This window comes from Anomaloglossus baeobatrachus, chromosome 12 (assembly GCF_048569485.1).
Source record: "Anomaloglossus baeobatrachus isolate aAnoBae1 chromosome 12, aAnoBae1.hap1, whole genome shotgun sequence".
In the NCBI taxonomy this organism is placed as follows: Eukaryota; Metazoa; Chordata; class Amphibia; order Anura; family Aromobatidae; genus Anomaloglossus; species Anomaloglossus baeobatrachus.
This window is the reverse complement of record NC_134364.1, coordinates 100092970-100118518: the sequence shown is the minus strand read 5'-3', so window position 1 is coordinate 100118518 and position 25549 is coordinate 100092970. Positions and strand designations below refer to the sequence as shown.

Below are 25549 nucleotides of genomic sequence, written 5' to 3'. Positions count from 1 at the left end.
GGAGCTCTGCTCCCTTCATCAGGACAAACAGTACAAAAAAAATATATCTCGAGATATATTTTTTTTGTACTGTATGTCCTGATGAAGGGAGCAGAGCTCCTGAAACGCGTAGACAACAAGCTACAATAAAGGAATATTGACCATCTCTTTGTCCTCCTTCCTAATGAACAGCGCGGCATAAAACCCCTTCTCTATTGTTCTCTGTATTTATGTATGGTATGTTTACATAGGTAGCTAGTGTTTTTATGTATGTCTTGTGTGTTTATGTATGCAGTGTGTGTTTATGTATGTAGTATGTTTTTATGTACATATGTATTGTGTGTATTTATGTATGTAGTATGTTTTTATGTCCGTATGTCTTGTGTGTGTATTTATGTATGTATGTTTTTATGTCCATATGTATTGTGTGTGCATTTATGTATGTAGTATGTTTTTATGTCTGTAAGTATTGTGCATGTATTTATGTATGTAGTATGTTTATGTATGTAGTGTGTGTTTATGTATGAAGTATGTTTTTATGTCTGTATGTAGTGTTCGTGTGTTTATGTATGTAGTGTGTTTCTGTATATACTATGTGTTTTTGTAGTGTGTATGTATTTGTATGTATATGTCATTTGTTTACATAGGTAGCTTGTATTTTTATGTATGTATTGTGTATATTTATGTATGTAGTGTATGTTTACATATGTCGTATCTTTTTAGGTCTGTAAATAGTATAGTATGTCTTTATATATGTGTAGTGTATACTGTTGTATGGCTGCTTTCCTGTCTTTGCGCCTGTTTGCTTGTATTCATAAGTCACAAAGGAAAAGCCTACAATGACCTCGAACTTCCTGGTGAAAAATAAGGAGTGGCTCAAATTTCCATCCCGTTGCATGATTCCTCTGCCTCATTAGTGTATGCCTCGTTATATTCTATGTATTATATACCGTATTCCCACCTATATTACATATACACATCTGTAGGGATCCAGCTCATGGCACATTAGTTCCAGGCTGTAGCTGATTCCAGGAAAGGCGGTGCGGGGAGGGAAGGGGGGGCTCAAGCTAAACTGAAAGCAAAAGTAAGATCCCAGGCGTAGCACAATGCAGAGCTTGTGATTTCCTGACTGAGGTAATTATTACTTAATATTCTGTGTATTTTATGTTTTGCTGCCCTTTTGTTACATTTTATGCAATCCTTGCCTGGTTTGCAGCTTTTCATTCAGATTTCTGCATTTTATGTCTTGTGTATGGATAGTAACGACTCTTTGTGATGAATATGCTTTTGTTGTTCGAGGATTTTGCTTTTTACACTATAGAGTAATTTTGTTAGGGTGCCAGTTAATCTGATGATGTGCCTTCAGACTAAGGCGGGCTTTGCACATTGCGACATCGCAAGCCGATGCTGCGATGTCGCACGCGATAGTCCCCGCCCCCGTCGCAGGTACGATATCGTGATAGCTGGCGTAGCAAAAATTATCGCTACGCCAGCTTCACATGCACTCACCTGCCCTGCGACCGTCGCTCTGGCCGGCGACCCGCCTCCTTTCTAAGGGGGAGGGTCGTGCGGCGTCATAGCGACGTCACACGGCAGGCGCCCAATAGGGGCGGAGATGAGCAGGATGTAAACATCCCGCCCACCTCCTTCCTTCCGCATATCCTACGGAAGCCACGGTGACGCCGGTAGGAGATGTTCCTCGCTCCTGCGACTTCACACACAGCGATGTGTGGTGCCGCAGGAGCGAGGAACAACATCGGACCGTCGCGTCAGCGTAATTATGGATTACGCCGACGCTGCACCGATGATACGATTACGACGATTTTGCGCTCGTTAATCGTATCATCTAGGCTTTACACACTGCGATGTCGCATGCGATGCCGGATGTGCGTCACTTTCAATTTGACCCCACCTGCGATGTCGTAGTGTGCAAAGCCCGCCTTACAGTTTCCATTTATTTATGCCGTCATTGTCATAGCCAAAGTTGCCTATCTAATCTTACAACAACAGACGAAGTTTAGGAAAGCTTGACACGCCCAATGGAATAGGTCACTACACATCCATGGAGTGCAACGATATGAAGTCCGCCAGGTGGACTATAACTTGAATAGAAGGAAAGGATATCGGCACATCCAACATAAAATAATTTCTTTCTTTATTTTCACATGATATTAAAAAAGTCCATCCATATTCAGAAGACCCTGACGCATTTCCAATGCAAAAGAGTGTCCTCCTTAATCATAGGCTTTGATTAAGGACGCTCTTTTGCGTCGGAAACGCGTCAGGGTCTTCTGAATATGGATGGACTTTTTTAATATGTGAAAATAAAGAAAGAAATTATTTTATGTTGGATGTGCCGATATCCTTTCCTTCTATCTAATCTTACATTGTTTTTGGACAATGTCCAAAAATTACGGACGGATCTGAGTTTTTATGGGTGTAACCCGCACCTCTTTTAAAAACCATGCTTCCATGTCACACCTTCAACTAATTTGTCACTAGGTCTTTCTGTGATTAATCTATTTGCCACCTACATAATAAATGTAGCACACAGTCACAACGCTGCAGTGTCCTTTACCTGCTCGAGAGAAAGTGTCAACCCCACTCACTGACTGTGTGCGAGACACTGAGCCTAAGGAGGGGATGGAAGCAGGTGGTCACGGATAGGGCAGGCTGGCCAGCAAATGACCAGCGGAGCTGGCTGGAGAGAAAGCCAAAGCCCAGTAGTAAGTGTAGATAAGAAGCCCGCTCCTAGTGTTTCGCCCGGGAACCAGGGGTACTCAGATCCGGGCCACAGAGTCACTTCTGTGGGTATCACGGTGGCGTGACCCGGTCTGTGATCCCAGGCTCCACAGTAAAAGGGGATTTGGGTAAGGGAAATTGTCCGTGACGCCACCCACGGTTGTGGTGAGGTTGGAACACCACCGCTGCTTTGGATGGGGATCCCGGGAGCGATGGTATGGAGCAGCTAGATGTTATTTCTCCCCTCCGTGGGTAGGGGGGTTGGTTGTCCCGGGGCCCGGTGATGGGGTAAGCAGGGAGCAGGGCGCAGTGCTGCAGTGCGGTGCCCGAGGGCACAGGTGTACTCACAAGAAAGTCACACGGAGTCACTGGTGAACTAACAATTGCCGGTGTCCGCAGCCTTCGGTACGGGGGTGTTAGTGTCCCACACACGGTGCAGCAGCCCTTGTTGTTCTTTCCCTGCAGCCAAGTGCCTTTCTCTCCACTCTTCCTCTTTCTCCTCAGCCGGGAACGGGGAATCTACTCCCCTGTAGTGATCCGGGTACCCAGGTACCGAGGGGCCACCGCCCTGCTCCGGCTACCTGTTCTGGCCCCTTCCTCACTACGGCCTGTCCCGGCCCTTTTGGAGCACGCTTCACTCCCAGCCTGGGAGCCACCACTTCAGACCTCTGTCCTGTCTGCCCTCCACACACTCTCTGCTCCAGCCCCTCCCCTCTCCTCTGCTTTTCCCTTACACTGGGGGCTGTGCTTTGTCTGGCTGCACCGGTGTGAGATCAGATTACCAAGGAGGATTAACTCTTTCTGTGACAACCTGGCTGTGCCAGGGCGTCACACACCCCCTTGGTAAAACACGGCCCGTCCTCGGGCCGTCGAGGCACCAACATTTTATTAAACTGGAAAAGAATAAAACATTTTAAACATTTTCACACATGCATTTTCAATAATAGCAACGTAACGAGTCCTTTTGTCACCCACCCAAACAACCTAGCCTTGGTGCTGCCCCTAAAACCCAGGCAGCACCCCTTAACCCCAGTCCAGGAACAGCCCCAAATTGGTCAACGGGACCGGTACTTCGCTGCCGTTGCGGCCGGGCGGACTGCCGGAGCCGTCGTCATCTCCGTCGCGGCCGGGCGGACTGCCGGGGCCGGTGGCAGGGTGGTGACAAAGGTGAGGCCTGGGGACCCCAGGTCTGGGTCCTCCCCAACAGGCGCTGCGGGCTCCGCTACCGGTAACAGGGGTAACGGGTCGGTGCATCGCTGCGGCGGCCTCTCCAGGAACCAAATGTTGGCAGAGTCCTGGCGTCCCTGCCTTTACAGTCCTTGTCACATTAAGCTGCGGTTCCTTCTTTCTGCTCCCCCTTGGTACTCGGGAGCAGTCCTTCCAGCAGCTTTTAAAGTTTCTCTTTCGCTTCCGGTCCTCCGGAGCTTCACTTCCGCCCGCGTTCTCAGGGGGCGGAGCCTCTTTTTCGCGCCCGCCGCTTGGGGAAGAAGGTGCTGGGCGGGAGATTTTCGCGCCCAAAATGGCGGCAAAGATGGCGACTTTAAGATTTTTGCAGCGGATCACCGCTGACAGTCCAGAATAAGGCGCACTTCCTCCAGGTAACTGGATAGGTTCGATCCTGTTCGTGACGCCAAATGTTTCGCCCGGGAACCAGGGGTACTCAGATCCGGGCCACAGAGTCACTTCTGTGGGTATCACGGTGGCGTGACCCGGTCTGTGATCCCAGGCTCCACAGTAAAAGGGGATTTGGGTAAGGGAAATTGTCCGTGACGCCACCCACGGTTGTGGTGAGGTTGGAACACCACCGCTGCTTTGGATGGGGATCCCGGGAGCGATGGTATGGAGCAGCTAGATGTTATTTCTCCCCTCCGTGGGTAGGGGGGTTGGTTGTCCCGGGGCCCGGTGATGGGGTAAGCAGGGAGCAGGGCGCAGTGCTGCAGTGCGGTGCCCGAGGGCACAGGTGTACTCACAAGAAAGTCACACGGAGTCACTGGTGAACTAAGAATTGCCGGTGTCCGCAGCCTTCGGTACGGGGGTGTTAGTGTCCCACACACGGTGCAGCAGCCCTTGTTGTTCTCTCCCTGCAGCCAAGTGCCTTTCTCTCCACTCTTCCTCTTTCTCCTCAGCCGGGAACGGGGAATCTACTCCCCTGTAGTGATCCGGGTACCCAGGTACCGAGGGGCCACCGCCCTGCTCCGGCTACCTGTTCTGGCCCCTTCCTCACTACGGCCTGTCCCGGCCCTTTTGGAGCACGCTTCACTCCCAGCCTGGGAGCCACCACTTCAGACCTCTGTCCTGTCTGCCCTCCACACACTCTCTGCTCCAGCCCCTCCCCTCTCCTCTGCTTTTCCCTTACACTGGGGGCTGTGCTTTGTCTGGCTGCACCGGTGTGAGATCAGATTACCAAGAAGGATTAACTCTTTCTGTGACAACCTGGCTGTGCCAGGGCGTCACACTAGCACTGATAGAATCTCTGTTCCACCTCCCAATTTACTCCTTGTTCTCCCGCTTCATATTCTGGACGCATGTAGTTATTTGTCTTGTATGACGCATGCGCCGTACAAAGCTCAGGGGTAAGAAAAATCACATATGGTGCTTTTTTTTCTGCCGGACACCACGCATGACAGAAAATATTTGGCTTTTGCATACTTTCCATATACACTGCTCCTTAAAGGGAACACTAAAATAGCACATCCTAAATCTCAATGAATGAAATATTCCAGTTGCAAATCGTTATCCATTACATAGTGAAATGTGTTCAGAACAATAAAACATAAAAATGATCAATGTAAATCAAAATTAATATCCCATGGAGGTCTGGATTTGGAATGATACTCAAAATCAAATTACAGGCCGATCCTATTTCAGTGGAAATGCCTCAAGACAAGGAAATGAGGTTCAATAGTGTGTGTGGCCTCCTCGTGCCTGTATGACCTCCCTACAATGCCTGAGCATGCTCCTGATGATGCTCAGTAGTGTGTGTGGCCTTCACATGCCTGTATGATCTCCCTACAATGCCTGGGCATGCTCCTGATGATGCTCAGTAGTGTGTGTGGCCTCCACGTGCCTGTATAACCTCCCTACAACACCTGGGCATGCTCCTCATGAGGTCTACTCCTGGACAGTCTGTGGTGCAATGTCAAGTAAGTGGATGGAACGAGACATGATGTTCCAGATGTGCTCGATTGGATTCAGGTCTGGGGAACGAGCAAATCAGTCCATAGCATCAATGCCTTCATCATGCAAGAACTGCTGACACACTTGAGCCACATGAGGCCTAGTATTGTCATGCATCAGAAGGAGCCCAGAGCCCACTGAACCTGCATATGGTCTCACAATGAGTCTGAGGATCTCATCCCTGCACCTAATGGGTAACTCTGGCTACCATATTTAGGGCTGTGTAGCCCTACAAAAAAATGCTTCCCCACACCATTACTGACCCAATGCCAAACCGGTCGTGCTGGAGGATGTTGCAGGCAGCAGAACATTCTCCACGGCATCTCCAGATTTTGTCACGTCTGTCACATGTGCTGAGTGTGAACCTGCTCTCATGCATAAAGAGCAAAGGACGCCACTGTAAAATCTGCTGATCTTGGTGTTCTCTGGCAAATGCCAATCACCCTGCACTGTGATGGGCTGCAATACACCCACTTGTGGATGTTGGGCCGTTATACCACCCTCATGGAGTCTGTTTCTGACAGTTTGAGTAGATACATGGATATTAGTGGTCTGCTGGAGGTCATTTTGCAGGCCTCTGGCAGTACTCTTATTCCTTCTTGCACAAAACAAGAGGTAATGGTCTTGCTGCTGGGTTGTTGCCCTCTTTCGGCCCCTCCACGTCTCCTGGTATACTGGCTTGTCTCCTGGTATGTTCTCCATGCTCTGGACACCTTCTTGCCATATCTCGCATTGATGTGCCATCCTGGATGAACTGCGCTACCTGAGCAATGTCTGTATGTTGTAGACACCGCCTCATGCCACCTCTAGAGGTGAGAGCAACAACAAAATGTAAAAGTGACCAAAACAACAGCCAAAAAGGATGAGAACAGAGAAATGGTCAGTGGTCACCACCTGCAGATCTATTCCTATATAGGGGATGTCTTGCTAATTGCCGATCATTTCTACCTGTTGTCTGTCCATTTGCACAACAGCAGCAGAAATTGATTCACAATCAATGTCGCTTCATAACTGGACAGGAGGGTTTCACAGAAGTGTGATTGACTTGGAGTTACATTGTGTTGTTCAAACGTTCCCTTTATTTTTTTTTAGCAGTGTATTTACAGATGGTTGGCAGCCCTGGTCTTATTTGTTTGGATCCAGTCACAGAAACCCCCTATCAGTCTTGACAGATTCTTTTTAATAATGCGTCTCTTGAGAAAAGTAGACATTGTCAATGTTTCAGTGGTCAGACCGATCTCACTTTTATCACATATCCTTGGAATGCGAAACATAAAACTAATTTCTTTTTCTCAGTGGGTTTTATCGGAAAAATCCATCGACGTTATTTTTTTTTACTTTTTACACCATAGATTGATTGTCTTAAAATATATAAACAAAACATAAAACTCAGAAAAGTCCACATATAATAAAATTCATCTATCAGATATCTGTATCTTAGTACCTTTTATACACTGAAGTGTGCATTCACTCCCCTGTGCATTTAGGGAGCTTAGAACAGATTACTGAGAAAATGAACCGTCAGTCTAGAGATGTCTAAGGATTACCTCTTTATGTTTTTGCAATGTTAGTGACTACATTAGTAGGTTCTATTTTTTCTTTTTTGCTGGGAGTTCAAGGGTATCAAACACGACCAGTAACCAGAACAATTCCTTCAACTTTATCAAGATATTTTGATCTTTCTCCTTTGCATTGTAGATATAAGAAAAAAAGAAGATGGTGGATACTTGTTACTTGATGTGCATCTTAATAGGTAAGTTAATTATCCTAAGGTTTAAATAGCATAAATCTTCTATATTTCCAATCCCAATATGTGGTATCGTAAATGGCATTATTCACAACTCATGCTGAAAAAACAAGTCTTCATCCGGCTATATCAACAGAAAAAAAGTGTGATAACATTTGGTTGCGGTGGGAGGAGGTTATGGTTTGTCCCCATATCCCCATATACTTGGCATCAGGCAGCAATCGACTTGTTACATAGTCAATTGTTGTTCGTGGTGGTCACAAATTTGTGCACATAAATTAGCCTTATGCTGTCGTTAAATGTGCAATTTATTATTATTTATTTTATTATTATTTTTAATTTTATTATTATTTATTATTAATTTGTGCAAAGACCTTTTATTAAAGTCGATTACAAAGGTCTGCTATTTGTAATGCCTCATCTTTTGGGGATATTGAGTAGGTCATATCCATCTATCACTCCCAGCATTATCCTAATAGGGGTTCTTTGTAGTGGCTTCACTTTTGGGTGAATCAAAGAAGTCATCTCAATCTATGACTTCCAACATTGTCCTAATGGTGGCTCTTTGAGTGGCTCCTCACCTGGGGGGTAATTGAGGAGTCATATCCATCTATGACTTCCAACATCATCCTAAAGGTGGCTCTTTGAGTGGCCCCTCACCTGGGGGGTAATTGAGGAGGTCATATCCATTTATGATATCCAACATTGTCTTAATGGGAGTTCTTTCTAGTGACTCCTTCTGGGGGTATTGAGGAGGTCATCTCCATCTATGAGTTCCAGGTTTGTCCTAATGGAGTTTCTTTTTAGTAACTCCTCATTTGGGGGCATTGAGGATGTCATGGCTGTCACGGATGTGTCACAGGTGACAGACAGTCTTGTGGTGTCTGGCAATAGAAGATCACAGCATTTGGATGGGCAAAATGCTCCCTGACTTTCTATTTTCCCTGCTGTGAGTATTCAGATAGTAAAATAGTCAAAAAAAAACTTCGTCACTCAAAAGAAATGTTTTTTTGCAATGACATTTTTTTTATTTATTATTAATCCTTCATGATCAAAAAGTGAAAGAATGAACAATGATGCGGAACCTATCTAGGGTGATGAGGAACTAAGTGCCCAGCGGTAGGTTTGGTAAGGGGACACCATCTCTCCCTTCCCTAGAAACAGGGCGTCAATTCCCTTCCCTGTCACCATTCATTTGGTACTTTCTATGGTTTTGAGCATTATCCTAATGGTTGCTCTTTGAGTGGCTCCTTATCTGGAAGAAACTGCGGAAGTCATATCCATTTATGACATCCAACATTATTCTAATGGGGACTTTTTGTAATGGCTTCTTTTTTTGGGTCGTTGAGGAAGTCATATTCATTTATGACTTACAACATTGTCCTAATAGGATTTTTTGTTGTGACTCCTCTTCTGGGGGCATTAAGGAGGTCATCTCCATCTATGACTTCCCGGCTTGTCCTAAGGGGACTCTTTGAAGGGGTCCTCACCTGGGGGAAAATTGAGGAGATCACACCCATTTATGACATCCAGCATTGTCCTAATGAGAGTTCTTTGTAGTGACTCCTCTCCTGGGGGCATTGAGGAGGTGATCTCCATTTATGACTTCCAGCATTGCCTTAATGGTGACTCTTTGAGTGGCTCTGCATCTGGGGGAAATTGAATAGTGCATATCCATCTATAACTTCCAGCGTTGTCCTAATGGGGGTTCTTTGTAGTACTCCTCTTCTAGTGACATTGATGAGGTAATCTGTATCTATGAGTTTCAGTCTTGTCCTAATCGGGGCTCTTTTTAGTGACTCCTCTTTTAGAAGTATTGAGGGAGTCATATCTGTCATGGGTAACAGTCCTGTGGTGTCCAGCAATAGAAGGTCACAGCTTTTGGCTGCACAAAATACTCCCTGACTTTCTGTTATTCCTGCTCTTAGTATTCTAATGGTGGCTCATTGCATGGCTGGTCATGTTGAAGAAACTGAAGAAGTCATATCCATCTATGCCATCAATCAAACATTATCCTGATGGAGACTTTTTGTAAGTACTTCTTTTCTCAGGTCATTGAGGAAGTCATATCCATTTATGACTTCCATCATTGTCCTAATGGGGACTTTTTGTAGTAACTCCTCTTCTGGTGGCATTGAGACGGTCATCTCCATATACAACTTCCAGCATTGTGCTATAGGTGACTCCGCCGAATTATTCCACTTCTGGAGGCATTAAGGAGGTCATCTTCATCTATGATTTCTACCATTTTTCTAATTGGAAGGGTTTTCTTTGTAGTGGCTCCTCCTCTGTGCTCCTTGAAGGGGTCATCTCCATCTATGACTTCCAGCCTTGTCGTATTGATATAACCACTTCCAAGGGGCTTTCCATGAATATTTTTTCCCTCTTTATGCTAATGTTACAATATCTTCAAGGATCGGTCTCACCCAATAGTGGTCATGTGGTGCTCTCCTCTTTCTTCCATCCACGTGACCAATCATACTTTACAACCGTATATCCAACAAAAAAGATTTGGGTTCTGAAAAAAAACCAACAAAATAAAAGGTTTCTTGGAACTCTAATTAATACATTTAAGTTGAGGGAAGTTAAAGCTTCTGGACAACCTCTTTCAATATGACTGTTTAGGTGATATCTTAACTTTTACATCTGACTTTACTTGATACAACCAAAAACCCAAGAGAGAACCACCCCATGGTAATAACTTGATCATTTCCAAAAATATTATTTTTTTGAGAATTATTAGTCTATTTTACCTCTTGACCATTGCTGGTCATTTTAGCCAATTTGTGTATTTTAACTCGCAGCCTTCAACTTCTTTTAGCTACAAACAAAATGTTGAGAATTTATTTTAGGCTAGAAACGATGCACTAACGAATTATGTTCTTGTCTAGTCCTTTGTATTAGGAGAACGGAAGGAACGCCTCTCAGGGGTCCAGAAAAACTACAAAATGGTAACAATTTCAAAGAAACCCAGGTAGCGGCGTCTACTTGGGAAAAAGGTACCTTATATTGCCCGTTCATTGTGTTTTGATTATATAGAACATTTTAAGATAAGTCAACCCAATGCTCGCCCGGCCAACAGCTGTCTCTCCTGACTGTCCCATGTACGTGAATGCTCAGATCAGAGGATCGTTCATGTGCTATTAATGGGCAGAGCATATTACGCTAGTGACAAATTCGTTTGGCAGGGGCTTGTACCAAATGGATTGGTTGAAAAAATGATATTCCCCCAATCGTTATTTTTCCCAATTTCAACAGTTGGGGACAACATCATCAGGAATAGGGAAATTGGCTATGTCAAATGACTTTTTTCTAGGCTGTAAGGGGGTTTTAGGCCATCTAATGTGTATGGGAGCCTCCTGACTCTTCTCCGACAGATGATGTTGCAGGAAAATTAGAATTCACATGCGATTTCAAACTGTCGAACCTTTGTTCTCAGTGAAAGCCACCTTCATAGGAGTCTGGCAGTGGCTTCTTCATATGGATCACATGAGCACTCGGCCCATCTGATTTCTCCTGTCTATGGAGGAGGCTATGAAATAATATAGCCTAAGCCTGCGACACACATCCGTGCCGCCGGCACGTGTTTGTCATTTTTTACACGTACCGGCGGCACGGAGACACGTACAGCAATGCTACCCTATGGTAGCAGGCACACACACGTAAAACCACACGGAACGTGTGTCCGTGTGCATTTGTACGTGTGTGCGTTTTTCAAAGCGCTGACATGTCCGTTTTTTCTCCGGCAGCACGGGTGTCACACGGCCCGCACCCGTACTACACGGGTGTAGTGTGGATGCGGTCCCGTGTGACAAGCGCCGGAGAAAACACACGTGTCAGTGAAAAAAAAACAAAACATTAACTCACCTTCTCCAGCCCTCCTGTCTCTGCCGCTGCTGCCTCTTGCTGCCGACCGCCGCTCATTATTCTCATAGAATATTCACTTCACTGCCTGGCAGCAGCAGCAGCGGGGAGACGGGAGGGCTGGAGCCCGAGGATCAGCACCGCGGACAGCAACGCGGACAGCAGGAAGGACCAGGTGAGTATGATAATTACCGGTTCTACGTGTGCTATCGCAGATATCACACGTAGAACACACGTGTCCCGCACGTACCAGAGACATGTACTTACCTGCACGCAACACGCAGGGAAAATACGTGTCTCTCGGCACGTGCGTGATTTTCACGTGAATGTGGCAGAGGCCTTAAGGATATTTTAGGTGGGTTCCATTACTAGGACCAGCTTCTATCTAGAGAACGGAGCCTCTATGAACACCGTCAGGAACGGAAAAGTGGCTTTCCCCATTTATTTTTATAGGACAACCCAAAAAGTTGAGCAAGTATGCTTACCACTTTTAGAGCTACACATGTGAATGGAGAGAGTAGTACACGAGTTAGGTTTCTATCAATCCATCTATGTTCCAAATAGGACAACCCCTTAATAATTTTTGGTCTAAAAGGGTTCTGCTTAAAAAGACCAGCAATGATCTATGAAGAAGAAAAATTCAAAATGGTTCTCTTCCAGGAGGAAAGAATTTTTTTCTAATGCCTACCTTCAGTAGGTTCTGTTAGTGAGTTTTTTCTTCTTGGGGGAGAAAGATGATTAGTATGTTCCCATATGAAATAGTACTTGGGACTTGTCCTAAGCCAAAAGGCTTGATATGTAATTTTGGACCTTTTACAAAAATAAATTTCACTGTGTTTTGATTTTTCAGATCAGTTGAACAAAAAAACGGTTTCTGCATTAAGAGAGAAAGAGGTTATCTTAGTGGTGGACACCATAGGAGAAAGTGAAATACAAGACATCCAGTGGGTCAAAAATGGCATCAATTTTGCGACCACCCGTCTATCGGAAGGTGTTACTATCAGAGACAGTAGCTATGATGGAAGACTGGGAAGCTCCAGTGATGGATCACTAATCATATATAAATTCCAAATAGAAGACCAAGGAGAATACAAAGCTGACATACTGATGACAAACCTAAAGAAGCATGAAATTATCTATATCTTAAAAATTTCTGGTAAGTTTTACGATCTGTCTGTTGTTATTTTCCGATGGTTTCTAAGTAGAAAAATGTCTCCAAAGGAATCTTGGAATAATCTTGAACATCTGTTCAAGACTTTCTGTAAGATCTGGTTGGATATGGTGACGTTTTAAGTATATAGCCTTTCTGAAATTCCTTTATGAGAATCAGGAAGAAAATAGAGATGTTTTAGGATCTACATATTGAACCTTAAAGAAGATGTCACTTGCCATAAATATGTAATTTTTGTACCTGGTGTAAATGCCACTGTTCTCCCGAATCTGGTGATGTTTTTCTTTTGTTCCTGCGCCTCTCCGTTTCTTTGATATGGCCCTTTTTTTCCTTTACATAAATCTGGTGTTTTTATCCAACTGGGTGTGGTTATTAAATAAACAGCCACAAGGAACAGTTGAGGACCATCCCTGCTTTGCTAAGAAAGCTAGATTTAATTACAGGGAATAATGGGCAAAATCTCAGGAACGGAGAGGCGCAGGAATGAAAGGAAAACATTCCTGGAATCAGGAGAACAGCAGCATTTAGGCCAGTTACAAAAATTACATATTTATGACAAGTGACAAGTCTCCTTTTATTACTTACCCAAGGCTAATTATGGCTAAAAAATGCAAACAGATTCCTCTTAGTCACCCAAACTTGTAACTACATTAATGTTGGGTTTTTCGGGTACATTCACTAAATGATCAGGAAGTGGAAGGGGTAGGTTCTTACAATGCTGAGAAAACAAACTGCATTTTGGGACTTGCAGTTTTGGGTAGTACACTGAACTGCAGTTATGCCCTTATCAAGGAAGGGCACAAGGAAAACAGACAGGGAGCGCCTCAACTAAAGTGTGCTAGAAAAAATAATGACGTTTTGGGTTTTGTAGAAATGTTCTATTCCTTTCTGATTGAATGAATTTCTTCTGCTAGAAGAAGAAGACTCTCACAGAAATAGTCACGCGGCAGCGGTTGTATCAGTGATTATTGCATTCCTGGTGGTGGTAGTAGGAGCAGGCATCGCCTTCATGCTGTGGAGGAGAAAGAAGCGCCCTGCAAACGCTGTATGTATAATCTTGTTTTAAGTTTGCTTTATATTTTCTCTTTCTCTAGTACTCAAAACGTATCCTGTGTCTTGTGTATACAGCTCCAGTGCAAACCCATGCGTTTTTTTCCCTTCCTCTTTACCCCTCCTTATCCTAAATCACTTTATAAGAATCACTTGAGGGTTAAAAATAATCAGGAAACTTGTGAACCAATATATGGACATCTGGTGATCACTCCCCAGTCTCTCCAGATTTGGGATCTTGTCCCCAGTGTCGACATGGTGTTGAGAATCATTAGTGAGATTGTTACATTTTTCTTCTTCAATAGATTGAGGCACTTCTACGTAAACTAAAAATGGCTTCTGAATGGAGATTCGCACTACCATGGTCCGGCGTCCACTTCGGTACTCACTTGGACCAGGGCAGTTTGAACTTTCTCAACAAGCACCCAGATTTCAAGATCATTGGATCCTATTGAGAGTCCTTGGCTTCCACCTCATGTTTCGCCATGGCATCTCGGGGGACTAGTAAAGAAGCATCCGGTATGTCGATATTCAAGTGCTGATCGAGTACTTATGCACTGCCTTGCTATAGCCAAGTACCAAAGTGAACGCCAGACCAGGTAGTGGAAATCTTTTTGCTCATCCCTCAGCTTTCACGTCATATTTAGTCATAGCAACACGGGGTCCAGTAATTGTAAGAGGCTTCTGGTTTGCCATTATTTGAGTGCCGGTTGAATACGTTTGCAGTGCCTTGGTATAGCTGAGTACCGAAGTGGACGTTAGACGAGGTACTGGAAATCTTTTTGCTCATCCCTCTTGAGATCCCTAGGCTTCCACCTTATGTTTTGCCTTGGCATCACGGGGGACTAGTAATCGTAAAAGGCTTCTAGTATGCCGGTATTCGAGTGCTGGTTTAATAAGTTTGCACTGCTTTGCTATAGCTGAGTACCGATGTGGACGCCAGACCAGGTAGAAGAAATTTTCTTGCTCATCCATTGGCTTTCACCTCATGTTTTGCCATGGCATCACGGGGTTCAGTAATTGCAAGAGGCGTTTGTTATTCCGGTATTCAAGTGCTGGTCGAATAAGTTTGCACTGTCTTGCTGAGTACAGAAGTGGACACCAGACCAGGTAGTAGAAATCTTTTTTCTCATCCCTCTTGAGATTCTTAGGCTTCCACCTCATGTTTTGCCATGGCATCACAGGGTTTAGTAATCACAAGATATATCCGGTATGCCGGTATTAGAGGGCCAGTCGCATAAGTTTGCACTGCCTTGGTTTAGCTGAGTACCAAAATGGACGCCAGACCAGGTAGTGGAAATCTTTTTGCTCATTCCTCTTGAGATTCCACCTTATGGTTCGCCATGGCATCACGGGGTCTAGTAATCGCAAGAGGCGTCCGGTATGCCGGTGACAGTTGAATAAGTTTCCACTGCCTTGGTATAGCTGAGTACACTGCACACAGTGTACAGTGCAAATCTTGTTGTTCATCCCTACTTCTGAATTGCCATTAACTAAGAAAATTCCAAAAACTCCAGAATAAAATATAGAAACATATTTTCTTATGTGGTCAGCTACCTTATAGAGTTTTATTTACTCTTTTTTTCCAGATGGAAATTCCAGAAGATGAAGCAAGACATGACCCAGGTAGGATATGTTTCCCACTGACGACAGCTGAACAAAAGAAAAATAAGAGACCGATGAACTGATAATTGTTTGAATTTACTACCCCCCAACAAAAATTCTCTATATAGAGTAATATTTTAATAATCTGGGAGAGGGCAAATAATTTAATTAAACTACAAATTCCAGCACCCCACAAACTCTAGTGTATCTCTAGAGCATGTTGATGAATGTGTTAGTGTGATCTTCAGGAATGTGGAGTGAAGACTTGAAGCCTTCATTTAGGCTTCCAAAGGCCCACCGATCGTGTTCCCCTTTTTAGAGTTCAATTTAGTATTTTTTGGTTTCTGAACACTTAAAAGGATATGTAACTTGGCTCTCACACAAAAAAGCTAGAAGGGGCATTGCGAGTTGTAGAAAAAAAACATTATATCACACCAAATTTTACTTCACAACAAAAACCATCAAAAACTCCAACTTATTTTTTCTCTGCCAGTTACATGTATGTTTTCATTGATGGAAATATGTTACGTTGGCTCATAGAAAGTTCTCATTGATTTATTCTCATTTCCCATTCAGAAGGCAAGTCTGACCCGGAGAAGGAAAAACTTCAACTGAAAGAAGCCAGCTCCAATTTTCGTGGTAATGTTTTATTCTCACAAGCATTTTTTCCTAAAAATAGCTCCAAAAATCTGAAATATTTTCTTATTCCAATCTCAACAAAGAACTAGTCCACCATTCTTTTGCTGTATGATACAGTATGTCTTCTGCCTGATCTGACATTGGGAGGAAAATTTGTATGAGGGCATAAATATGGTATTTGTATATGTATGGTGTGAGAAATGGACAGCTGCTGATGCAGCCATTTGATGCCCATCTGGTCTTGTTCTAGTACAATACCTGCTTGGTGTAGAATAGTTGCCTCCATGGTATAGAATGGTTGGTGTCATGCCTTGATTCGATCCGGCCAGCCTCTGCTGTGTGATCAGCTTCCTTCTCCCTGAACCACAGCAGGTTCAGTCTCTTTCGAGTTCTGATTATCTTTTACCTTTGTTTCATTCTTTTTGGTCAGGAGTAGAGTTGAGCGATGTTCGAGGTTCGCCAATTTCATGTTCGAGTGATTTTGGGGGTGCTCGAGATCGAACGCGAGCTTTATGCTAAAAGCTCGATAGCTCGAGTTACGTTCGAGAACAGTTCGATTAGCAAAAAGCTTAGTTATTTACTAGCTGGCTTTTCACTATAATAGTGTGAGTCACTCTGTGATTCACACTATTATCAAATTTCAGCGTATAGTGTGCGGGGGCGGCGCGTTTAGATCAGTGCTGCTGGGATAATGGCGATCGCCATTTTTTTTTTTTCCTTAAGCGCGCGTGCAGTGGGGCGGGCCAGCATGTCAGCCAATCCCAGACACACACACAGCTAAGTGGTCTTTTTTGCCAGACAAGCAAGGGCATGTGTCAATGTGTCATATACTGTCCATGTCACATGTCCTTGCATTATAAATACGGGCATTTTCTCTCACGGTGCCATTATCTGCTTTCTGCGTGTGGGTGACAGTCACCGCTCACGCAGCTCCTGGCGCCGCTCCGGCTGTGTACCTTACACACACAGCGCTATACAGATTAGGGACAGAAGTTTATTTCAGTCCTTTTCAGGGCTCATTTTCTCGGTCTCAGAGCCATAGGTGACAGTCAGGTCCGTGAAAACGCTGTATACAGCTTCAGATAACAGCGCCTGTGTACCTAAGCTCAGTGAATTCCTTGCTGCATTTCACCATTAGTAGGGATAGAAAGTGAGGCTTCCTTTCCTCTACACTGACCCACAACCCGGCCACTGTACCCACCTGCCCACTTTTGCCACGCTATTTTTATAGCAAACAGTGCTGGACATAAGTGGCATCCAAAAAGGTGGCTGCTCTACTAATTTTGTGTCCCACCGATGCCAAGCATTTGCCAGCACCTCTGCATTAAATCCTGATGCACATTTTGCTACGCTATTTTTATAGCAAACAGTGCTGGACATAAGTGGCATCCAAAAAGTGGCTGCTCTACTAATTTTGTGTCCCACTGGTGCCAAGCATTTTCCACCACCTCTGCATTAAACCCTGATGCACATTTTGCTACGCTATTTTTATAGCAAACAGTGCTGAATATAAGTGGCATTCACAAAGTGTCTCCTATACTCGATTAGTGTCCCACTGGTGCCAAGCAAATCCCAGCACCTCTGCTTTCAACCCTCAAGCACATTTTGCTACGCTATTTTTATAGCAAACTGTGCTGCCAGTTTTAGGGCCATAGTTGCATTGTCAGGGATAGTCAGTGTTGGTTCTTCAGCAGTCAATAAAGTTAGACCACCTCTGCAATCTACACCACCTCTCAATTTTTGCTACCACATTGTAAGTGGCTAATCTTGTCGCTAACAAAATGAGTGGCAAAATGACAGAAGCTGGTGGAAAGGGGAACAGGCGTGTTGGAAAAGGAAAAAAAAGTTTGTGTCCGTGGGGAAGGTGGCAAAGCTACATTAACATCTGCTGAAGATAAGCCATCTTTCAGCAAAAGTAAGGCGGGCTTTGCACGTTGCGACATCGCAAGCCGATGCTGCGATGTCGCACGCGATAGTCCCCGCCCCCGTCGCAGGTACGATATCTTGTGATAGCTGGCGTAGTGAAAATTATCGCTACGGCATCTTCACATGCACTCACCTGCCCTGCAACCGTCGCTCTGGCCGGCGACCCGCCTCCTTCCTAAGGGGGCGGGTCGTGCGGCGTCATAGCGACGGCAGGCGGCCAATAGCGGCGGAGGGGCGGAGATGAGCAGGATGTAAACATCCCGCCCACCTCCTTCCTTCCGTAGAGCCGCCGGCGGCAGGTAAGGTGAAGTTCCTCGCTCCTGCGGCATAACACATAGCGATGTGTGCTGCTGCAGGAACGAGGAACAGCATCGTACCTGTCGCGGCAGCATAATTATGGAAAAGTCGGAACCTGCAACAATGATACGATAACGACGCTTTTGCGCTCGTTAATCGTATCATCTAGAATTTACACACAACGATGTCGCAAGTGACGCCGGATGTGCGTCACTTTCGATTTGACCCCACCGACATCGCACGTGCGATGTGGCAACGTGCAAAGCCGCCCTAAGATGTCTACTACTTTCCGTGGACAATCCGATGTGCTCCTTTTTTTACGGACCCGAACAACTGTAAGAAACGTAGATGATGCACAAAAAAAGAACATGCTTGAATGGATCTCAAGTGCTCCAACAAGTGCCCTCTCCTCCACCTCAACTACCACATCAAAAAAAAACAGTCCTCTGAGTTGTCATCCCAATCACACTTGCTTTCTCCCAGCTCTCAAGTCTCCATCCGCCCTGCACAGTATGGTGGAACAGAGATGGCTGAGTCTGCCGAGCTGTTCAGTCACACAGCTGGGCAGACTCTGAAAATCAGAGGTCTGCTCCCAAGCTACAGTGAGTACAGACCAGGAAATGGTCTGCAGTGATGCCCAGAACCTTTGTGACTCAGATTCAGGCCCTGATGACCAAGTTTCTGAGCATAATGTAGACCCTCATTCCCAAACTGTAACACCTGTTGGTGGAGACAATGAGGAACATACTGATGACGATGAGACGCAGATACCAGATTGGGATAACTTAAATATTCGGTCAGGGCAGGAAGAGGCTAGGTCTTAGGGCGAGGGAAGTGCAAACACAACGCTTGATAATGAAGTTCTAGATCCCACTTACTGTCAACCCACAGTCAGGCACTTGAGGAGGTCAACAGAGGCGGTGGAGGAGGATGCAACTGACGACGAAGTTACCTTGCGCCTTCCTGGACAGAGTCGGAGTACTGGTAGCATGTCTACAACTGCATCCTCAGCCACCACTCTGCCTCTGAGTACTAGTCGGGGTGGCTCTGCAGGTCGCATGTCCTCTAAGCCTTGGCTAGCCTGGTCCTTTTTTGACCTTGCAAAGGATCTCCCAAATCATGCGATCTGTAAAATTTGTCGGGAATCTATAAGTAGAGGCAAAAAGCTCACCAGTTTGACAACTTCTTCCATGAATCGTCACATGAATACCAAGCATAATTCCCAGTGGGAAGCTCACTGTGCTGCAATGCGGCCTAGCGTAGCGGGCCAACCACCGCCTGCCCCTTCCAGTGCATCCGCGCGCTCTTAATCTTCTATTACTGGGGGGACAGCTGTCACACCTGGTTTTCCACGCACGCCTTCCACCACTGTAACCGCAACAGGCTTGTTAGGTCATCAGTTGGTTTGGAAGGGGAAACAAGTGCGTGTGTACCGCTCTCTCAGACATCGATAGCACCAACGTTAGATTAAGGCAACATCATGTCTACGCCTGCACTTTCCTCACAAACCTGCATTTTTCCAGGCACCGCCTACTCACCACCGTCTACACACAGCAGCCAGATCTCTGTCCCTCAGATGTGGACAAATAAAAGGCCATTTCCTCCGACCCATGACAAAGCTAAGAGGTTGACTTTATCCTTCTGTAAGCTCTTGGCTACCGAAATGCTGCCTTTCCGCCTGGTGGACACAGAGGATTTTCGAGACCTTATGTCCGTCGCAGTGCCCCAGTACCAGATGCCCAGTCGCCACTACTTCTCCAAGAAAGGTGTGCCTGAGCAACACCAGCATGTCGCACACAGCATCACCGCTTCTTTGAGAAACTCTGTGTGTGAATGGGTGCATTTCACCACCGATACTTGGACCAGTAAGCATGGAGAGGGGCGTTACATGTCGCTGACTGGGCACTGGGTAACTATGGTGATAGATGAAGAAGGGTCTGTTGAACAAGTCTTGCCGTCCCCACGACTTGTGCATCAATCCTCTGTATGTATAAGTTCCTCCAACGCTTCTGCCTCCTCAACCTCCTCTGGGTCCTCCACCTCCACCCCAAGCCTGCCTGGTCAGGCCACCAGCGTTGTAACTGCGCACAAGGAATCACGCACACCTCCTTACTATGTTGGCAGAAGAGCGCAACGGCATCAGGCGGTCTTTAGCTTGAAATGTCTTGGAAATATGAGTCACACAGCGGCTGAGTAGTGGGCAGCTCTGCTGTCCGAGTGTCATAAATGGTTGTCTTCCACTCAACCTGCAGCCAGGTAAGGCCGTGTGCGTAAATGCTGCAAACCTGGGTGCGGCCCTTCGCTTGGGCAAGGTGACACACATGCCTTGTATGGCTCATGTGTTGAACCTTGTTGTCCAGCAATTTTTAACACACTATCCCGGCCTAGATGGCCTTCTGAACAGGGCACGAAAACTGTCTGCTCACTTCCGCCGTTCAACCGCCGCAGCTGAACGACTTGCATCGCTCCAGAAGTCTTTCGGCCTGCTGGTTCATCGCCTCAAATGTGATGTGCCGACACGCTGGAATTCGACTCTCCACATGTTACAGCGACTGTGGCAGCACCACTGAGCACTGGTGCAATATGTCATGTCGTATAGCCTTGGCCAACGAGATGCAGAGGTGGGGAAGATCACCCTGATGGAGTGGTCTCAGATCAAGGACCTATGCACCCTTCTGCACAGTTTCGACATGGCGACGAATATGTTTAGCGCTGACAATGCCATTATCAGCATGACAATTCCAGTCATTTTCATGCTGGAGCACACACTAAACACTATTCGGAGTCAGGGGGTGGTTCAACAGGAAGGGGAGGAAGTACATGAGGATTCATATGCGCAAGGGATAACAACATCACCAAGGTCCAGACGTTCATCATCACCAAGGCGGCAGGCATGGGACCATGGGGGAGAGGGATTAACAAGGGCGCATGGTAGCAGGCAAAATGTTGAGGAAGGTGCAGGAGAACATGAAGAAATGGAGGACGAACTGTCCATGGACATGGAAGACTGAGCGGATGAGGGAGACCTTGGTCACATTTCAGTTGAAAGAGGTTGGGGGGAGATGTCAGAGGAAGAAAGCACGGTTAGCACCTCTATGCCACAAACACAGCGTGGACTTGGTCCGCATGGCCGCGCAAGACACATGAGCGCCTTCTTGCTGCACTACCTCCAACATGACCCTCGTATTGTCAAAATTAGAAGTGATGATGACTACTGGCTTGCCACACTATTAGATCCCCGGTACAAGTCCAAATTTTGTGACATAATTCCAGCCATAGAAAGGGATGCACGTATGCAGGAGTATCAGCAGAAGCTGTTACTCGATCTTAGCTCGGCTTTTCCACCAAACAACCGTGCAGGTAGTGAATCTCCCAGTTGTAACTTGCCAAACATGGGACGGTCTCTTCATCTTCAACAGTCTACCCGTACCAGTAGCACCGTATCTGGTGCTGGTAACAGCAATTTTATTGAATCGTTTCATAATTTTTTTAGACCATCCTTTGCAAGGCCACCAGAGACAACAAGTCTGACAAATAGTCAACGGCTGGAGAGGATGATACAGGAGTATCTCCAAATGAACATCGATGCCATGACTTTGCAAATGGAGCCTTGCTCATTTTGGGCATCAAATCTGGAAAAATGGCCAGAGCTCTACAGTTACGCCTTGGAGATTTTGTCGTGTCCAGCTGCCAGCGTTGTCTCTGAACGTGTCTTCAGTGCTGCTGGGTGTGTGCTGACAGATAAGCGCACGCGTCTGTCCAGTGACAATGTGGACAGACTGACGTTCATCAAAATGAACAAGTCATGGATCCAGAAGGAATTTACTACCCCTGTGTCATCCTGGGGAGAGTAAATGCTTGTGGATTTGGAATGTGCTTGATGCAAATCTACCTGTCAAGTTTACAACTGGGGCACAAGTGCTGCCACTGAAGGGGTGGGTCTCTGTGTGGCCCAATTTTTGGAAAAAAGGGAGACTCCGCTTGGAGTTACCCTTGCTTGCTGTGTTTCTAAAAATGATCCAAGATGAACAGATCTGGGATCAGCAAAGACTTTGCTACCTACCCCGGTGTCATCCTGGAGACGGTTAAGTATGGCGTATTTTTGAATGTGCTTGATGCAAATCTAGCTGTGAAGTGTACAACTGGGGCACAAGTGCTGCCACTGAAGGGGTGGGTGTGTGTGGGGCACAATTTTTGGAAAAAAGGGAGACTCCGCTTGGAGTAACCCTTGCGGTGTTTTTAAAAATGAGCCAAGATGAACAGAACCGGGGTCAGCAAAGACTTTGATAGACCTTCCCTGGTGTCATCCTGGGGACAGTTAAGGCTGGCGTATTTTTGAATGTGTTTGATGCAAATCAACCTGTCCAGTTTGCAACTGGGGCACAAGTGCTGCCACTGAAGTGGTGTCTGTGGGGCCCAATTTTTGGAAAAAAGGGAGAGTCTGCTTGGAGTCACCTTGCGGTGTTTTACATGATTTTAGAAGGGCATGCCATGCAATATCTGTGTCTCATCCTTTTTTTCCTCGTCCAGCTGTTTAGTTTTCGCATGAGTATTTGTCCTTGTCACTTTCCCATGTGTTTGTGTTGTCTTCGGAGTTGTTTGGCACCTTTTGGACAACTTTGAGGGTGTTTTCCAGGTGTTTTTATGTGTTTGTGATTGCCTGCCATTGTTTCCTATGGGGTTCGAGAGTTCGACGAACCGAACTTGAACTCTAGGGGGGTGGCTCATCTCTAGTCAGGAGGTGTTTTCATTTAGTCTGTCCTATCACATTATGGGTGCTGCTTTACCTTCCCTTGCTGGCTATATTCCTATGTGGAGCCTGCTTGGAAGTTCAGCCATACTGCCAAGCATTTATGCCAGTCAGATAGACACCAGCTAGCACTTTTATCTTTGCTGTCCCATCTATCTCTTGTACTACCTTCTCCTGACAATAATTAGGTAATAGGAGGCTTATCTTTCTTGCAGTAAGTACTTTACTTTTTCTACTTTGTATTGGTGTTTTGTGTTTTCTCTCTTTGAGATCTCTTCTATATCTGCACGCCTTCCTTATTCAGGGTTATAGTGCTCTGCTTCTCTCTCCGGTTCATAAGGAGTATGAGTAAAGGTGGTGTCACACACAGCGACGACGACAACGACGTCGCTGCTACGTCACCATTTTCTGTCCCATCGCTGTCGCTGTGTGTGACATCCAGCAACGAGCTGGCCCCTGCTGTGACGTCGTTGCTCGTTGCTGAATGTCCTGCTTCATTTTTTCGTCGTCGCTCTCCCGCTCTGAAGCACACATCGCTGTGTGTGACAGCGAGTTAGTGACGAAATGAAGCGAGCAGGGAGCAGGAGCCGGCGTCTGGCAGCTGCGGAAAGCTGTAACCAAGGTAAACATCGGGTAACCAAGGGAAGACCTTTCCCTGGTTACCCGATATTTACCTTCGTTACCAGCCTCCGCCGCTCTTGCTGCTAGTGCTCGCTCCTGCTCTCTGCACATGTAGCTGCATTACACATCGGGTAATTAACCCTATGTGTACTGTAGCTAGGAGAGCAAGGAGCCAGAGCTAAGCAGTGTGCGCGGCTCCCTGCTCTCTGCACATGTAGCTGCAGTACACATCGGGTAATTAGCCCTATGTGTACTGTAGCTAGGAGAGCAAGGAGCCAGCGCTAAGCAGTGTGCGCGGCTCCCTGCTCTCTGCACTGTGACATGTAGCTGCAGTACACATCGGGTTAATTAACCCGATGTGTACTGTAGCTAGGAGAGCAGGGAGCCAGCGCTAAGCAGTGTGCGCGGCTCCCTGCTCTCTGCACATGTAGCGACGTTATGATCGCTGCTGCGTCGCTGTGTTTGACAGCTAAGCAGCAATCATAACAGCGACTTGCAAGGTCGCTGCTACGTCACAGAAAATGGTGACGTAACAGCGATGTCGCTGTCGCTTAGTGTGAACCCAGCTTAAGACTTGACAGCCTTTTAGGCACTGAGGTCCAAGTTGTCATCTCCTTGTTTTGCGGTTATGTACATTTGTCACCAGGGACTGTGCAGCTATGAACTTTAGTCTGTACAGGACCCAGTTGGGTTGGGTGAAGTAGTTTAGTGATAGGCTCTTTTTTCCCATATGAGTTACCTGATGTACATAATAGTTTCCCCTTCAACTTTCCTGTCCAAGGACTTCAACTACTAGACCATGTTGATGTTGAGTAGTTGCATCCGCAACTGATCTGTCTATTCAAGACCAGCCTCACTTAGAATGGTTGCCAGTTTCCTTCTGTTGATGTCAGATTTGGCGGAATAGAGAGACGCTGGAGACCGTCTTTAATTGTTGTTCATCTATTACAGAACTAAATTGATTTTTGAACAGTAGATTGTGTTTTTGGTTTAGTTTTATTCTAATATCACATGGTGTGAATATTTTTGTTTTTTATTTTTCTTTACAGATATAGATGATGAAACGGGTCATGTTTTTCAAGATGCTAAAGAAACTCAAGAAGAGTCTAACAGTGTCCATACTGAAGAGCCATAACTTTCCCATACACATTTGTGCTACAGAAAGAAGCGGCTCACCAAGTTTTGTAGCGAGCAGTTAACTTCTGCAGTGAAAAATGACGCTGCGGACTTCCATACCCATTAGCGTATTCATCAGCCGGTCCCGCACATTTTGCATGCTTACAGCTGATGTGTAGGACGCCTTTATTTATACTGTACAGATTCTGAATGTACAATGTGTAACATCCATGAGCCTGTGAGTAAAAATCACCATCTGCTCCATCACAGAGCGCCGAAAAGACCGGACTCTTATTCCTTTAACTAAAGTAGCACAATGATGGCAGGACTTTAAGGATGGATACGCAGACTAAGGATGGAGCGGATCGATTCTAAATGATTAATTAATTTAGAATTTCCCCAAATTCATGGATTCTGAAGAAATAGTGCTGAACTTTGATGTGGTCATAAATCGGCCTAGAGGAGCTCAGAAGAAGAGAGATAAGAGCTACAAACTCTGCACTTAGAACGCACTCACTGACAAATTGACGGTTAATTCCGCAGCCTGCTATGTACATTGATCCATAGAGGCTATTGAAGTCAAAAATTGCAAAAAAAATGTAAGATTTAAAAATAAATTGCCTCTGAAAGTGTCTCTATCTTTTAATTATAAATGTTTCAACATTATTCATCACATTTCAATAAAAGTAGCATAGACCACAAATACCAAGCATCAGGAATGACGGATTCGATCTGGCTCAATTACAAGGCAAAAGTTCATTTTTGATTGTCGGTAAATATAAATTGTATTGTTATTGTCAATGTCCACTTTGTTCTCCGTCACCACTATTTTTTTGTGTTTTGATAAATCAAAATAAAAAATACA

At 45.5% G+C, this 25549-nt stretch overlaps 1 protein-coding gene across 1 annotated transcript; it reads left to right on the top strand.

Annotated features, from left to right (window-relative positions):
• Positions 1-967: 967 nt before the first annotated feature.
• LOC142258101 (uncharacterized) lies at positions 968-25549 on the top strand. The gene is made up of 8 exons (XM_075330568.1): positions 968-1113; positions 7597-7651; positions 10537-10644; positions 12360-12665; positions 13595-13725; positions 15320-15356; positions 15912-15974; positions 24618-25549. Exons 2-8 carry the CDS (start codon positions 7615-7617, stop codon positions 24701-24703), a joined length of 768 nt encoding a protein of 255 aa, XP_075186683.1. The 5' UTR covers positions 968-1113; positions 7597-7614; the 3' UTR covers positions 24704-25549.